At 45.2% G+C, this 15,509-nt stretch overlaps 1 protein-coding gene, 1 long non-coding RNA gene and 1 other non-coding gene across 9 annotated transcripts; 2 read left to right on the top strand and 1 right to left on the bottom strand.

Moving 5' to 3' along the window:
• Nucleotides 1-258: 258 nt before the first annotated feature.
• TAF12 (TATA-box binding protein associated factor 12) lies at nucleotides 259-12,061 on the bottom strand. Of its 7 annotated transcripts, XM_005286166.5 has the most exons (8): nucleotides 11,780-11,954; nucleotides 8,617-8,689; nucleotides 8,282-8,364; nucleotides 5,461-5,712; nucleotides 3,697-3,774; nucleotides 3,186-3,300; nucleotides 2,443-2,531; nucleotides 259-737 (listed from the first exon to the last, which is right to left on the bottom strand). In XM_005286166.5, the coding sequence occupies exons 3-8, from the start codon at nucleotides 8,348-8,350 to the stop codon at nucleotides 702-704; spliced, it is 639 nt and encodes a 212-aa protein (XP_005286223.1). In that variant the 5' UTR covers nucleotides 8,351-8,364; nucleotides 8,617-8,689; nucleotides 11,780-11,954; the 3' UTR covers nucleotides 259-701. The 7 variants fall into 7 exon arrangements, with proteins under 7 accessions (XP_005286223.1, XP_042713235.1, XP_005286224.1 ...); XM_042857301.2 differs by lacking the exon at nucleotides 8,282-8,364 and having other exon boundaries at nucleotides 11,913-12,061; XM_005286167.5 differs by lacking the exon at nucleotides 8,282-8,364 and having other exon boundaries at nucleotides 11,780-12,009.
• A 32-nt stretch (nucleotides 12,062-12,093) lies between these two features.
• Nucleotides 12,094-14,807, top strand: LOC112059602 (uncharacterized). The gene is made up of 4 exons (XR_006176116.2): nucleotides 12,094-12,230; nucleotides 12,672-12,759; nucleotides 13,023-13,166; nucleotides 14,154-14,807. It is a non-coding gene; the product is annotated as an uncharacterized LOC112059602 (long non-coding RNA).
• LOC112059620 (U11 spliceosomal RNA) lies at nucleotides 13,682-13,823 on the top strand. The gene has a single exon (XR_002888923.1). It is a non-coding gene; the product is annotated as a U11 spliceosomal RNA (small nuclear RNA).
• Nucleotides 14,808-15,509: the final 702 nt, after the last annotated feature.

Consider the following 15,509-nt stretch of genomic DNA (forward strand, 5'->3'; position numbering starts at 1 on the left):
TTATTTCAAATAGGCCAAACAGCCAAAAGATGGTAGGACTTGTGGTCACTACTCACCTCGGCCGGATTTCATCTGGCTTAGAGGCAAAATGGTCTGTGTTGTCTCTTACCAGTGCAAGAACAATCCCTTCCATTTTGAACCTAAACCTGGCACGTCCTTTAAACATCCCTGCAGCAAGCAGCCTCTCTCCTACTGCCTAGAGTTTTAAATGAGGTGCTGTAAACACATCAAATGCAGAAGCACGAGACTATGCCCAGCTTTAGATTAATAATTTCTTTATTAATGTAAAACAAATGCAAGTATTTATATAAACACTGACATTACAAAGTACTTGAACTGGCAGGAGGGAAGGGGGAAAAACGAAAATCTCTACAAATGCTTCTAATACTGTCCCAAACAAGACCAAAATGCTCTGTTCCTTGGACAATCAATCACTTATACGATAAACCACTTTAAAGGTCACAAATAAAGTCTTTGTTTCAAGATACAATGTGCTCTGATGGGGGGCTGGGGAAGGGGGGCATATAATGGTTTTTGGCCGATCTCCTCATAAAGTCAGAGATATTGCTGCGCTGTTAATAAAAAATATATGCTTCTCTGTAAAGCATTAAAAAAAATATCCCATGGATGGTGTCATGGAGGCTTCAGCTTAGAGGCAGATATCCCAAAAAGCACAGTTGTCTTCCTGCTATTCCTAGGGGTTATTTCTTGGTTGTTTTGCGGATCAGTGCCATCCTCTGAAATGAAAAAGGGAAAAATACAGGGAACTGAGAGTCTGGAACATGGTTATTTCCAAATCAAGCTGGGAACATGGCTATATAGGAATGAGATTGAAGAAACACAGGGTCCACAACAGGTTGCTTATGCAATACCATATGTTGAAAGTAAGCTCTGGTGAACAGTGGTGATGTATCAAGAACTACAGACACAAGCCCTGTCTACGATGGCCTTTAAACACTTTGGAAACCACATTTTAACAGTTAAGATGGGCTCTAGCTAAATCCATTTGTAACTTGATTTGTCTAACTTGTGGGAGAGGCCAAACTATAAGCCATGCTGAGAAATGGTCCAGCCTGGATCCTTCTCAGGCTTGTACATGCCTGTAGGTAATGTTCTACCATGAATTAGCCCGACCTGGGTTTAAAGATGGTTCTTTAAGTCTATTTGAATCCTAGCTTGGATACAGCCATAGCCAGAAAGTTTAAAAAGTTTTTCAGAGAGTCTGTGCTTCTCTCCTTGGGAGAAAGTCTGTCTGGAGTCGTCATTTCGGTTTGGTGATTCTACCTTAATCCTAATTTCACTCAGTCACTAGCACAGTTTAAATATTTTACTTGCATTGTGCACTGAATCAAAATCCACTTTAAGGCCCTCGGTCCACACCCGCACAGCATTTTATCCCCCGTGTCAGAAATGGAGCTGTCACATTATCAGGCTGGCTGTTTCACGGGTGTAGAGACTTTTATTGATGGCTTTGGCCTTTGACTTAAAAAAAACCCAGCAACTTCCAAACTAGGAGCAAGACAGAAACCAGTACTGAACAAGTAACTAACAGCTGAAATTCCAGGACAAGCACAAGTGCTCTTCCAAGAGGAGCCCCCAGCCAGATATTTAAGGTCGGAGAGGAAACAATTTTCAGCTGCCCCATATACAATGGCAACAAGTCACTTGCTGCCACGTTGTGCAGTAACCGTTTGTTTCCAGTGGAAGGGACCCTGCAGCTGGCCTGCAGTAGCTCAGTAAAACCTGGGTCACTGTTACATACACACATGGCTGCTCCCATGAGCTGACAGAGCCATCAGATCATAGTATGCAAACGGCATCCCTGGACTCCTGCGGTTTTACAGACAGGGATTCCCTCCAGTCAACATGGATTTTTAAACTCTTCTGGAGAGAGAGCTTTCTGGCTATTCACATGTATGTTAGCTCCAGGCAGAATGGACCATGCCAAACCAGTCATGCAGCATTGTCTCAGGCCATGGTTGTGTTTTGGCTCCTGAACTGAGTGCCTTCTCCCTGACCGCTTAACTGCCTGTGGATGAAGGGTTGTTTTGGGCTCCTCCTTGGAGCGTCAGAGGCTAGGCGAGAATTGCTCTCCAGCACTGTCATCACATGCTAACTGCAAGGTCCACTGTGCAGGGAGCCAGCATGACAAACTGGCAATGTCTCCTATGGGGTCTCCCAACAATTGACTCTCTACCGCAACTTGAAGGGTGTGGCCACCAGTTAGAAGCAAGAACCTTAAGCCAGGGAGACTCCTTGCTGAGATTGTCGCAGCCTTGGGAGCACACTGCAGGGGGAGTCTAAAAGAATATCCAAGCTCCCTTCTTTCTTGGCCGCAATACAAGAGCAGCACTGGCATGCGTGGGGGGAGTTGGACAAGGACTCTGCTTGTATTGACCCCCCTACATTTGGCTATTAGTTCATTCACAAGGGGCTCCTCACCTGTTTGTGAGCTTCTGTAGTGCAGGCTTTTTTGTATGGCCGGATTTCTTCAGAACCAAAACCTGGGATCCACATGTTCCACTGGCGCTCTGGAACAGACAGCACAGATCACTGCCTAAGAAAGCTGTGCAGAATGCCCAACACAGGGAAGCCCTCAACGTACCAGAACAATAAGGACTAGTTAGAAATATAGTAAGAACTATTCAGTGAACCCCCCTGGTGCCAGGGCTGCAGATATTTCGTGAGAAATGGGGGTGCCGGGGAATCCAGACTCCAGTGACTAAAGGCACTTAAAGGTTATTTATTATTTGTACTGTGCTTGCATCTAAGGAGTTGAGTCAGGGTCCCATTGGCCTAGATACTATATACACCTATTATAAACAGCCCCTACACCAGAGACCTTACAATCCAGGTTGCAGAATGGTACAAAATGGCAAGCCCGTGCATAGGAATAGGAGAGTTTGGAGGAAGAGAAACAATGACATTTAACTTGTCCCTGATTGCCAGCAGAATGCCTAGACAGCCACCCTAGGCTCAAATTCATAAATGGGCAGCCTCCTCCATGTCTCTGCTTCCACACATTTCAGTTAAACTATTTCCCTCAAATGTCCCTATTCAGGGTTTGCCCTGGTTGTGTAGGGTGTATCCAGATTCCTACCCCAAGGTCTAGCGGGGATAATCCCTTTTCAGGTACTTCTATCCCTCAGTTCTGTCTCCTCACTGACAAGATACAAATCTCTTACCGAGATGCAGCTGGACATCCTTCACTTCCAGAGTGTTTGATTTGCGATGTCGGGCGAGCTGGCAGGCAGCTGTCACCACGCTCTCAATGAAATCATCAGCAATCTGCAACAGCATCTGTGGGGGAGTAGGGGGTTGAAGAAAGCAGCACCTCAAACCCCTTCACATTCTTTTTTGGATGACTGTTACAGTCAAACAATGTAGGGACCACTATGAAATTCAGCCCTCAGGAGCCACTGCTTGCAGAAAACAGTCTGACCACACCCTACGGAAAATCCCCTGGGATGTCTGAGAGAGTCACCAGCAAGAGACCGGTTAATAAATTAGAACAAATACCTCTGAGCACCAGCAATGTATATGGACCTTCAGCACCATGTTTGATGCTGACCAGAGCTTGTGTAACAGCACAACAGTATGAACCAACCCTCCCTGTAATGGGTAAGGGGCTAGGACAGCTCTGGATTGGCTCTGCATGTCCCATTTTACTGGTACGGGTTGTCACATATGGCCTACCTCCTCCACATCCTCATCCAGCTGCTCATTGGGATCCACCTCTCGCACCAGGTCCTGCAACTTCTTCTTGGTTAAAACCTGAGGGTAAAAGGGGGACGATTTTCCACACTGCATTAGCAATCTGACTGGCAATACACAGCACGGCAGCAGAAATCACTCACACTGCCCCCAAAACTGTAATCAAAGGTCCAGGCTATACACAGTATTGACAAAATGTAACACCCCGGGAAGGGCACAGGGCAATAACTAGGCATTCTCAAACCTACCTGGTAGCTACAAACAAAGCAATGGCCAGTGGGACAGAATAATGAATAAGGCTGTCCTCTCACGTGAGACAATATTTGCTACCATCTCTTTCATACCAAAATACTGTTGATTAAAGCAACAGTGTGCTGGCAAGAGAAAACAATTGCATAATGAGAACTCCTGAAGGGTGGACTGTAAGTACAAGGATAATTTCAATAACTGCAGGGTTATGTTATGGGCGAAAGATAATATTTTACATTTCTATGGTGCCTGTCATTCAGAAGTGCTTCAAACAAGATGCATACACCACAGCTGGGCAGAGGACAGCGGCCAATTAGCACAGAGCATGCTGCACAACAGCAAGGAAGGGCGGGAGGATTTTATTAGTTTTTGAGCATCAGCAGTATGCTGACTGTTGTAGGATATAGAGGGATGGTATCACCCTGCCCCCAAAGTCTTACAAGATAAACTAGATACATTTGGTTCAATGACACTGAGGAAAACCCCTACTCTTTTGAGAAGTGTCAAGGAGTCGAATGTCCACAAAGCCTGAGTTTAAAAAGCACCAGAAAATCTACACACAAACTGTGCAGCAGTCAGTCTGTTTCCCAGGGGAGAATGAAAGGCTAAGTCAAAGCTACTGGGATCTGAATCTGTGATTCCTGTAAGATTAGGGAGTTCAGACATGATTATGCTGTTAAGTCACCCCCCTCTAGGGGAGCATGACCTTCTCTCCATCTCAGCTTCTCTCTTGGTTCTTCTGAAGAGAAGCAAAAGCCTCCATTCCAGCCCCAGCATTACCACAAGAATGGAACCGCACGGGGTGGGGGATATTCTGCAGGGGAAGGCATGGTGCTGGAGAAGACTGAAATCAGATACCTTCCTTTTTCGGAATATGTACCATTTTGTTGCCAGAATGCATCCAATCATTGTGTGTGTGTGTGTGTGTGTGTGTGTTAAAAACTGAAAACAAGTGTTGCATTATATGCGTAGAACGACAGCTGTTTGACTGTGGTGCTGATTCTTCATCGTCCCGAGGAGGTATAGGTTACCTACATACACAGTAGGTTGGAGCCAGCAATCTGACTTCAGAAGCCAGGTTTAAACTGACCTTTTGACTGCTTTGATCTATTTCAGGGAGGCCGAGGAGGGGAATCTAGCACATTGCCCTACTCTTGTTATGATGACCTACAGCATTGGAAGACAGATTTTCATTGTATTCAGTATTTTGTTTTTCCATACAAGCCATACTTTGAATGGGATTTTCTGATCTCTCCCTGACGTGCATCACTAGGAGACTGGATGCGACCTGCAGCTGGTCTATACAGTCTGTGTCTGATTCAGATTGTAAACTCAAGAGAGGCAGGAACCGGATCTCTGTGTAGTGCTGGGTGAACCGGGGGTACTCAACTGATCAGTTTAATTAATGTAAAATATTTACAGGTCATTTAAGGGAGAGTAAAACTATAGGAGGGTCTGAATAACTCCCTGCTTGCCCAAGATCTCAAGTGAAATTACCTGGTTGCTTTCAGGACTTAGGCGTCCCCCTCCACTAGGAGTCCCTGGCATCTTTGCCACGGTGGTACTGTTCGCCATGGAGCTCTGTGGTGGCGTGTTGGCTGGTTCTGGCTTTATCGAGGAGAAACTGGATAGGTTGATCAAGGTAGATGGGCCAAACTGGTTCATAATCTGCTGGGCTTTAGTCTTTAAATCATACAGCTTGTCAAGATCTTGCTTCTTTTTGGGGTTGTGAGGACCCAGACCAATCAGCTGGAGAAGGAAAGGAACACCAAAGTTAACAAATTTAGAGACTGGATTTTACTCCCTAAACTCCCCCTCACTATCTGTACTGAAACCATATCCTGTAGGGGGTGCCTGGAGGCTTTCAACTTAATCTGATACTTCTAAACACACTTTGAGGGGAGAAAGGACGTGGGTGGGAAAAGGAAAATATTTGTGTACACTAAAAATAAAACTTTAAGGGAAGGCATTATGGTTGCACAGATTTCACTGAATGGCGAACCGATGATGGGTGTGAAGTCTGACTGAGACAGCCTGAGTACAGCCTAAGAACGTTGCATTCCCACTTCCAGTCTAACACCAAAATTCAATCCAGGCCTGTAATCCTCCAGACCTGTAACAGGTCTTTTCCCTCTTCTCCACCTGTGCCTCTTTGGTGGCAGCCTTACTCTTTACATTAAACTGGCAGATTAATGACAACCTCCTGAGGTATAGTTGGGAAGATTTCACTAAAGAGGAAAAAAATCAGATTACAAACTCCTCAGGGCAGGGACTGTCTTTGTTCTACGTACATTGGGGCCTGGTCTATGACTGGGGTCTCTAGGCACTATCACCATATGAGAGTCTCCATTTTGACATTTCAGACATCTACTTAGCTGGGAAGAGGGGAAAGCGGAGTACAAGCTCCTCATGTAGCTGCACTGGTGAGAACCTGGCACAGAGCAGGAAGGCACAGTTCTAGCATCTGCCACACAACACCCACAATGCATTTGAAGTCTGACTGGTAATTATTCCCAAACCAAGATATTTCCAATAGCAGGGCAGTTTTGCAATGAGAACACATATTGAAAGGTTGGGCATTAAGCCCTAGAATTCAATTTCACCTATAAACCTTGTCAGCATTAAGCCGGGTCTCCAAAAGTGACATGACAGTAGAAAACCTTCCTTTGCCTCTAATTCCATTGATTTGATTCCTCACTTCAGTTGAGGCTTTCAGCTGCACAACATGGAATTTAGTGGACTGTCAAGCAAAGGCCAGGACTAATTTCATATGCCTAACTAACGGCCTGCTCTTTCCAGATTAGCCATAAGATTCTCAGACTAACTCATGTCATAGGCCACTAAACACCAGATAACTTTTGGACTGAATCCGAACTGGCCACCTAGATTAGTAAATAGGGTGCAGAACCTTGAGACATCTACTCTTCCTAGCACACTACTACAGACCCACCACTTGGCTTCCATGCAGTCAGATCTGTGGCCCACAGCTCCATAATAGCATGGCTCTGTCCAAACTTGTGTTCTTCAGTTATCATCAACAATGGTCAAGGAAAACTGCAGTGATTAGTACTAATACACAAATATTTATTAAATTGTTTGAACTATCAGAGTAAGAGATTTCAGATGCTTTTACGAGTCTTTCACTGTTCTACTATCTCAGTTCAATGAATGCAGTTGTCAATGGGATTCCTGCTTCTGCTACTATTTTACTGACAGTTCAGACCAATAAGTAGAAAATGCATCTCACTATTTGAAAAGGACAGATATTAAGCCGTGAAGTGACTTAAGTTGAAACTTTAATAGCAGCCTATATTAACTCTGAAAAATCTTATTGCCCGTGCATTGAGGCCAATGCATTTTCTGTGTCTGAACATAAAACTGGTCATGATGACAATTTTTGTATTTCTGACTTTTGTTTTAAGTGATTTATTTTCCATAATTAGATTTTGGGGTCTCAAATTCTCTTATACTGCAGTTTTCTCAAACTTTTCTACAAAACAGCACCCTTTGGAAATGTCTCTTCTCACAGTGACACAAGTGATGCAAGTTGAAAAACAGGCTACCAGGAAAAACCAAAACCAAAACAGATCAAGGACATTTATATATAAATGAAGAGAAATAATATTTTCTACCTTTTGTAGAAAATGTGATTTTCCCCCTATAACTGCATTAAATTCTTTGTTAGTTTGTATTAATTCACACAGAAAAATCACTCAAAAATAATCACACAAGAATGCTTAGCCAGTTGATATTTTAGTGTTTCATTCCAATGCTCAGTCATGCACCGCTGCAAATATATTACATATATTTTTCTTTTTAGAAAACAAACATAAATGCAAGTAACTTCATGTAGCTCTGATATCGATTTCTAGCCCAATGTTAACAGATTTTAAAATAATGCAAAATCCCTATGTTCGTGCCTTGGGATGTTCTTCAATCGTACAGAGCCCTATAAGCTCTTAGTTGGCACTTCTGGTGCGAGGCCCCTAGAGCATAGTGCAAGAAGCAGACGAAAGGATTCCAGGATTCCTGCTTCTGACACTAGCTCGCTGGGTGATCTTGGACCAGTCACTTAGCCCCGTGCCTCAGTTTACAAAGTAGGAAATCTTACCTACCATGGAGGGATCAGAAGATGTGAAATGCTTTGAAATTCTTGGGCAAAAAGCACTATATTAATGCAGAGCAATTTTTACCCTCACCTCTAATTTCAACCTTTGGGTATAATCAAGTCATTAGAACACAAACAAGATATGGATGCACAGGTTTCAACCTCAAGTCCTACATGCCACTTCATGGCAAGCTCAAGCAATTTACTCACAGCTATCTGAGTGTCTAGATCTTTAATTACATCAGCAACTGCTGTGGGCCCAGTGAATGGAGAGGCCATTTTCCAAAAGCTTCCTGTAAGTAAATAGCCAGTGTTAACCTAGTCTCCCCTCCTCCTGTGCTATATATTTCTCATTCCCACAAAGATACCAGCTGTTTTGCATGTCACCGACCATATCATAGGAAGATCAAAAGGAAACGAGCTTCAGCAGACAATACACACCACAACACAGGTATGCCTTGTCCTTATTAAAATGATTAGCTGTAATTTTTCTGGGCGTTTAATATGAAGCCTTACTTTAAACAGTAATTGTGAACCTAGCATACCTTGTCTTCTGAAGTGGCAAGGTATTTCCCAGGATCCTCAAGGGTGAAGGGAAGTCTATGTTAAACTTTTAACCTAAAAACAAAGATTAAGTACAGGGCTAGTTGGTATTGGAGTAGAGGACACTAGAGTACAGATTTTTGCAACAATAGCTTTCTTCCATAGCAGGACTATGCCCCATGGCTTGTACTGATGCCACTGGCACCTGAGTAATCTGTACTGCAACTGAATAAGTATCACGATTACAGCATTAGACTAGAAGATGCAAAGTTACTTATAGTCTACAGCAGGGGTAGGCAACCTATGGCACGCGTGCCGAAGGCGGCATGCGAGCTGATTTTCAGTAGCACTCACACTGCCCGGGTCCTGGCCACCGGTCCTGCATTTTAATTTAATTTTAAATGAAGCTTCCTAAACATTGTAAAGTAAGTAAGGTTTTTAAATACAACAATCGTTTAGTTATATATTATAGACTTGTAGAAAGAGACCTTCTAAAAATGTTAAAATGTATGACTGGCACGCGAAACCTTACATTAGAGTGAATAAATGAAGCCTCGGCACACCCCTTCTGAAAGGCTGCCGACCCTTGGTCTACAGCAACAAGATAACTTGTCGAACCATTCACCAAAGTGCTTGCAGCTCCCATTTCCAGGAAGAAAAGACATTGAGCAAAGAAATCTGTACAGAGAAATTAAAGGTAATCTGCAAAGGAATTTTTAGGAAATTTGGATGTACTTTTTTGTGTGGCTTCTTTATGATGGATAAAAGCTTAAAGAGTTTTCTGAACAGCTTGCTTTTTAATTTAGAAATATCAGAAGTGTCAAGTCTGGTCATCCCTTGTTTTGCTAGAGGACCTCTTTGGAAGTGGTGGGTATCTCAGGAGAGGTATATTGCAAGTATTTATATATTCATTGTAAGGGCAGGATTGGCTGAATCTTTAAGAGATCTCCTTTCTACCAAGTGTTCATTAGGCACTGGAGTGATTTATGTATTAAAAAGTTTTTAACTGCGGCTAAAAACCTTCCTCCCTCTCAGCTGTTCTGCTTTCAGCCTTGCAAAGTCATAATTTCATTATTTCTCAAGTTATCACAGAATCTTCCCCGATAATGAAAACCAGAATTTCTAGTGTTAAAAATTAAGCAGACAAGACCCATTCCAGCCTCCCATGCTCATCAGAACCAAAGAAAAGTTACAAATTCAGTTGTTTTCCCCTTTGTAGGTCACCTTTAAGGGTTTGATTCAAACCTTAATGTGTGGAGAAAAATATGTCAGTACACTTTGTAAAAGGAGCCACCGAACACCAGTACTATGGCTGATTATATAGATGGTCATGGATCTTCTATTAATTAATCAATATCATAATCAATCAGGTTCAAAGACCTAAATATGAACACAGAGACCACCCATCTTTACTTAAAAAAAAAAAAAAATCAGTTCCACCACTTCTGAAATGAAGAGCTCATTTTGAACCAGTTTAATAAATTGGACGTCAGGAGAACACATTATACAATGCATCCACAGCCCTACTCAGGTTTGTATGAACAAGGTAATACATAATTGTAGAAATAGATTCTGTATCCTAACACGGTTCCATAAGGTTCTTCCTTGTGCTTGAGTCAGGAATAACAATCGTCTCTCTCAACTCTAGGAAAATTTATACTGTTTTCTTGCGTATCACAGCAGACATTAACTCATTTTAAAAACTTATACAGTGGGGTTCCCTGTAGCTATGCTCCATTAACAAAGGTTGAAAAATTAATCTCATGTCCTCACAGACTTCTAAAACTTCAGTCTCTGAATGCTCAACTATGGTATAATTAAGTTTTCACAGACATTTAGGGAACTCTCAGTAAATTATGCAAGCTTCCTGCATTGAACATGGACTCCTAGGTGCAATAATGCACTAATTATGACTGGATAGTGTGCAATATATATTCTCAACAACTAACAAGTTGTGTTTTCCAAGATAACATCTGTGGATTTGGCAAAATATAAATGCTGCATTTAATTAAGGGAAAATGTATAGAGCCCTGTGCGAATACAAAATTTGGATCCGAATCCGATCCACGAACACGGTCCGCAGATATAAAGTGGATATCCAGAGATTTGCGGGGTTCTAAAAATGTGTTTTTACTTTACATTTGCAGGTCCAAAGTCTTCTAAATAAAACACTTCGGAATTTAACACGGTCTAAGTATCACTTGGGACAGAGTAGACCATTTTTTCCCCTTTAGAGATTGTTTTTAAAGCATACTTCCCTTTCACTTCAAGTTTTTCTCTTAGCTGCCAAAAATTTAATATGGCATCTCCAATGATAAGCAAGGAAAAGGAACATGCATACATTTTCTAATTCCAGTTTCTCCTAAAATATAGTTGTACCCACTGTCTGCAGTAGTTTTTCATTGCTCAAACCACTGAATACTCCATGGGAGCTTACAGATGTTCCAGTCATACAGTAGGAGTTCAGAGCTTTCTCTTTCACTTTATAAACTTCAGCACACCACGACTGAAGTGATTTTTCACTGAAGCTGTAGGAAGTCATTGGGCAATTACATGGATCTGCCATCTATTTTCAAATCTCACGTGAAACCAACTTTTTATCCTTAGAGCTTGGAGGTTTTCCTTCTGTTATTTTTCCCCTCTAAGGCATTTAAGAGCTAGAGTTTGGATTGAAGACGCGATACAAGATACAGTTAGACTGCACTTCGCATTTGAATTAGGCCCCCAGGATAGGGTGACCAGATGTCCCGATTTTATAGGGACAGTCCCGATTTTTCACACCTGCTGTCTGGTCCCTCTACCCCAGGATGAAAGAAAGACATGGGACCCCTGACAATCATCCCCTTGCTCTGGGCTGCACGGTGCCCACCGAGACAGGGAAGGAGAGCGCCCTGCGGGGCTGGAACAGACTCCTCCAGCAAGGACTTACAGTCGGTGTCACTCCCATGGCGGTTCGCGCCCCGTTCCTGCAGCCCAGGCTCTGCAAGGGGTTAAACCCCCTCCCGCAGCCCCCCCGGCTGGAGGTGCCGATCTGGTGAGGACAGGAGAGCGAGTCGCCTGGGGCTCAGCCCGCCGGGGAGCCCCTGACCCCGCGGGGGGCGGCTGCTCCCCCCGTCTCTCCCCCAGAGGAGGGGGAGCCCAGCCCCGGGCGGGGCCCGCACTCACCGGCGCCCCCGCCTATCGCCCCATGGTCCGCGGCCGGATCCCCCCGGCTGAGCTGCTGCCGCCGCCGGCTCTGCGCTGCTCGCCCTGACCCTCCTGCAACAGCGTCCTTCCGCCGCCGCCCGGAAACACTCACCCCGCGCCCAACCAGAGCCGCCCTGGCACAGCTGGCACGGGAACGACGCTGGGCATGCGCACCACCAGCAAGCGTCCCCAATGGCGCATGCGTTCACGGCCCACCCCGACAGGGCGCCGCCGATAGTTTCCCGTCATCGACTGCGCATGCCCCAGGGCCCCCCTCGCGACCTCTGCGCAAACTCCCCGTCCTGAGGTGTTCCCATGGCAACGCCTCCGGTTCCCCATCTGGCCTTGCGTAGCACCCCTCCACCTAGGCCCCTTGGCGCCCCCACCGTGAATCCCGCTCCCCTCGGCCCCGCTACCGTCCCGCGGGCGGGTAACTGCCCCCCGGGGGCGAAGGGGAGTGTGGGGGGGTCAGATAGAGTCCCGCCCCCGGTCCCGCGAGAACGGCTGGTTCGTTGGGTGTTTAATGAGCGGTTGGACGCAGCCAATGAGATGGCTCAGGATGCGGCGGCAGCTTAGATTCTAGGCGCGCTAGAGCCATGTACAGCGCCGAGCACCGGGGGGGCCCCAGGTCTGTGACTGCCCCGCCTGGGTGCTACCCTCTTACACATGCCTATGGCGCGGAGAATAATAGCGACTCATTACGAAATGTTAAGCACAAAAAAAGACGAATCATGGGGGGGGGGCAAAGAGGTATTGGGCAGAGCTGTGCCCGAATTCGGTTTACATTGGGATTGGGGGGGGTCAGAGCTTGGGGCAGCGCCTTATAGCTTGGTTGTGTTCATGGTGTGCTCCCCTTGTCCCATCCATGCAGGTAGTGACCGGGCGGACAGCGAAGAAAGGCGCTAGAGAGCTTGAGGGGCAGCAAGAAGAGAGACAGACGGCCAAGTGCAAGCGAGATGGTGAGAGAAAGTATCAGGGGGTAGCCGTGTTAGTCTGTAGTAGGGTGACCAGACAGCAAGTGTGAAAAATCAGGACGGGGGTGGGGGGTAATAGGAGCCTATATAAGAAAAAGACCCCAAAATTGAAACTGTCCCTATAACATCAGGACATCTGGTCACCCTAGTCTGCAGCCACCAAAACAACATGGTGTCCGGTGGCACCTTAAAGACTAACCGATTTATTTGGGCATAAGCTTTCGTGGGTAAAACCTCCACTTTTTCAGATGCATGGAGGGAAAAATGCTGGGGGGAGACGCCACACGCAGGAGAAGGTCCCAGTATAACACACCCTTACAGCGAGAAGAACAGGTGTACTTGTGGCACTGATACAGACTAACACGGCTGCTACTCTGAAACGTTACAGCAAGGTGAGCAGGCTTTATGGGGGGATAGCTCAGTGTTAACACATTGGTCTGAAGATCAACTGGTCCCTGGTTCAAACCCAGGTGCCTACTTCAAACTGCTACTTTCCCCACCCCAGCTCTCTCCCTTGTGAGCTCGCATCTCTTTCCCAGGGGCTGCAGCAGCCTCGCCAGCCGGCGGCTTGGCTCAATCTTTCCCCTTGTTTTGAAGCTGCTGCGGATTCTCCGCCTTCCCCTCACCCTGGCCCCGCCCCGCCTGCCGCTCCGCTCTGCCTGGTCTAGGGTGGAATCCCAGCATGCCATGCGCCTGATTTGCATCCCCTGCCGGCCCGCTCTGGTGCGCACATTTGAACGATTTCTGGGTACAGTACAGTAAAGTAAACGAAAAAGCCGTGACGGCACTAAATGGGGGTGGTGGTGGGATGTGACAAGTCGCTTCTCTCAAGGGGCGAACCGGCATCTCGCCCTGACCCATAAGACTGGATCACAGACTGGGGAGGCGGGGCCGCCAGCTGCTCGTTAAAAAGGGCTTCTGCTATGTATGGCACATGGAGTGGGGCGGCTGCGGCCTTACCCTGCCTCGTGCGGAATCGACATCAAGAGATTTCGGAAGCACAATTTTTGCTCCTGGGGCTGCTGGTAATCGTTGGTTCCGGCGCCCCGAAGTGGCTTGTTAAAATCAGATTGAGTTTCGAAAGCACAGTTGGAGGGTGTGTTCTAGTTAGCTCTTTCCTTCTTAGGTGTTTCTGACCACGTTTGTTTGGGAGTTTTCTAACTGATGATGTGAAGTGTGTGCAGGGGAAGGGATTTTGTAGTATCTTAAACTGTATTTCCGGTAACTCCTTGTAGTTTAAATGGGACTGTTTTCCTTGTGAAAGTTACTAGTGCCCCCCCCTTAACAGAGCAGCCTTTATGTCAACCAGTGGCCATTAGGGGGAAGCAGACACTTCAGGTACACAGTAGCCTGAACTTTTCAACTGTCTTCCCTTCAAGGCCTTACGGTAGTTGGAGCTGGTCCCAAGCCGGTTTTCACTGACCAGATAGCAAAAGCACGGGTCTGACCACCACCACTCAAGTGTTAACACTGCAAGGACCTTTGTCTGAATGTGTATAAAGGATCTGTAAAATGTGTGTAAGACAGAGTTTTTGACTAAGGTACAAAGCTCTCCTTTCTTCTGCAGAATAAAGCAACTCTTCCTTATCCCTGTCTGGCTGTTATTGGCTCTCAGCTAGGTGGACCCGATATTTTGGTAACATCCTCTTTAAACTGTCTCTCTCGGGTATGAGTGGTCACAGACTGTTATCCTTCCCACTAAGGGTGTGGTTGGGTGTAATACTTGAAATACATTTCTAAATTCCTAGTTCTGAGAATATTTATTTCTACTCCAAATGCAAATATAGTCGTCCCCCTTGCTTTGAAGTCTTTCATAATTTTCCAGACAGGAAGTACATTTATCCTGTAGAATTTCATTTGCTTTATATAATTATTAATTACCTAGAACATAATATGTGTATTTTCTCTTCCCCCCATTCTGTTTTTCTGTGTTTGGCCTTGCTGTTTGCTAAATATTTAATGATGCATTATTTATCCCTTCCTGCAGTTAGATTTTATTGAAGCATTAATTACATGGTGGGAAAAAAAAAAAAAAAAAAAGAAAAAAGAAGCAAGACACCATTTGTATGCTTACAGTTATTTTAACAGAGGGCCATCTAGCGAGTGAAATTAAAGTTGGTTTCCCTGTTTGAGTGTAGCCCCCCGCCCCCCACAAGGGTAAAAATCAGATTTCCCCAAATCTTGCTGCAATCTGCAAAATATTGTTCCTAAAAGTGAACTTGTGGCTGGCAGTGTTTGAATCGAAGAGAGGGGGTGGATAGGTTGCCGGAGGGTGCTGGTGAGGTAATTCTTTGGGTGCTGGGATCATTCCAGATTAATACTGGTTATCAAGAACAGGGGCTCAGCCCACCTCCCAGTGCAAACTAACGCAGACATCATGCTGGGCACAGTACTATGGTTTATTAATGTAATTAATTTATTTATTCACTGCCTGTATGTGTGTATGTAGCCAAGTGTACTGAATTTTGTCACAGATAAATTAGATAAATAAAGGATGTCTATGAGGATTAGATAGATAGATAGCTAAGGGGGGTGTATGGGGATGGATGGTTAGATAGCTAAGGGGGTGTATGGGGATGGATAGATTCTATAAAGATTTTCTCTTTCAAATATGAATCTTAAAAATGTTAAATGTCTCCCACACAGTTTAAATGGCACAAAGTGCAAATGACAAGGACAAGCACGTGTCTAGTGTGCTGAGGGACTGACTGTATACAGAAACTAGCCCAGCAGAA

Source organism: Chrysemys picta, chromosome 23 (assembly GCF_011386835.1).
Source record: "Chrysemys picta bellii isolate R12L10 chromosome 23, ASM1138683v2, whole genome shotgun sequence".
Taxonomy (NCBI): domain Eukaryota; kingdom Metazoa; phylum Chordata; order Testudines; family Emydidae; genus Chrysemys; species Chrysemys picta.

Coding starts and splice junctions, on each gene's coding strand:
- TAF12 (XM_005286166.5), bottom strand. CDS start 8,350: ATGGCCTCTCCATTCACTGGGCCCACAGCAGTTGCTGATGTAATTAAA. Junction 3,775..5,460: donor TAAGTCCTGAAAGCAACCAG/GTAATTTCACTT, acceptor TTTTACCCTCAG/GTTTTAACCAAGAAGAAGTT. Junction 3,301..3,696: donor TGGATGAGGATGTGGAGGAG/GTAGGCCATATG, acceptor ACTCCCCCACAG/ATGCTGTTGCAGATTGCTGA.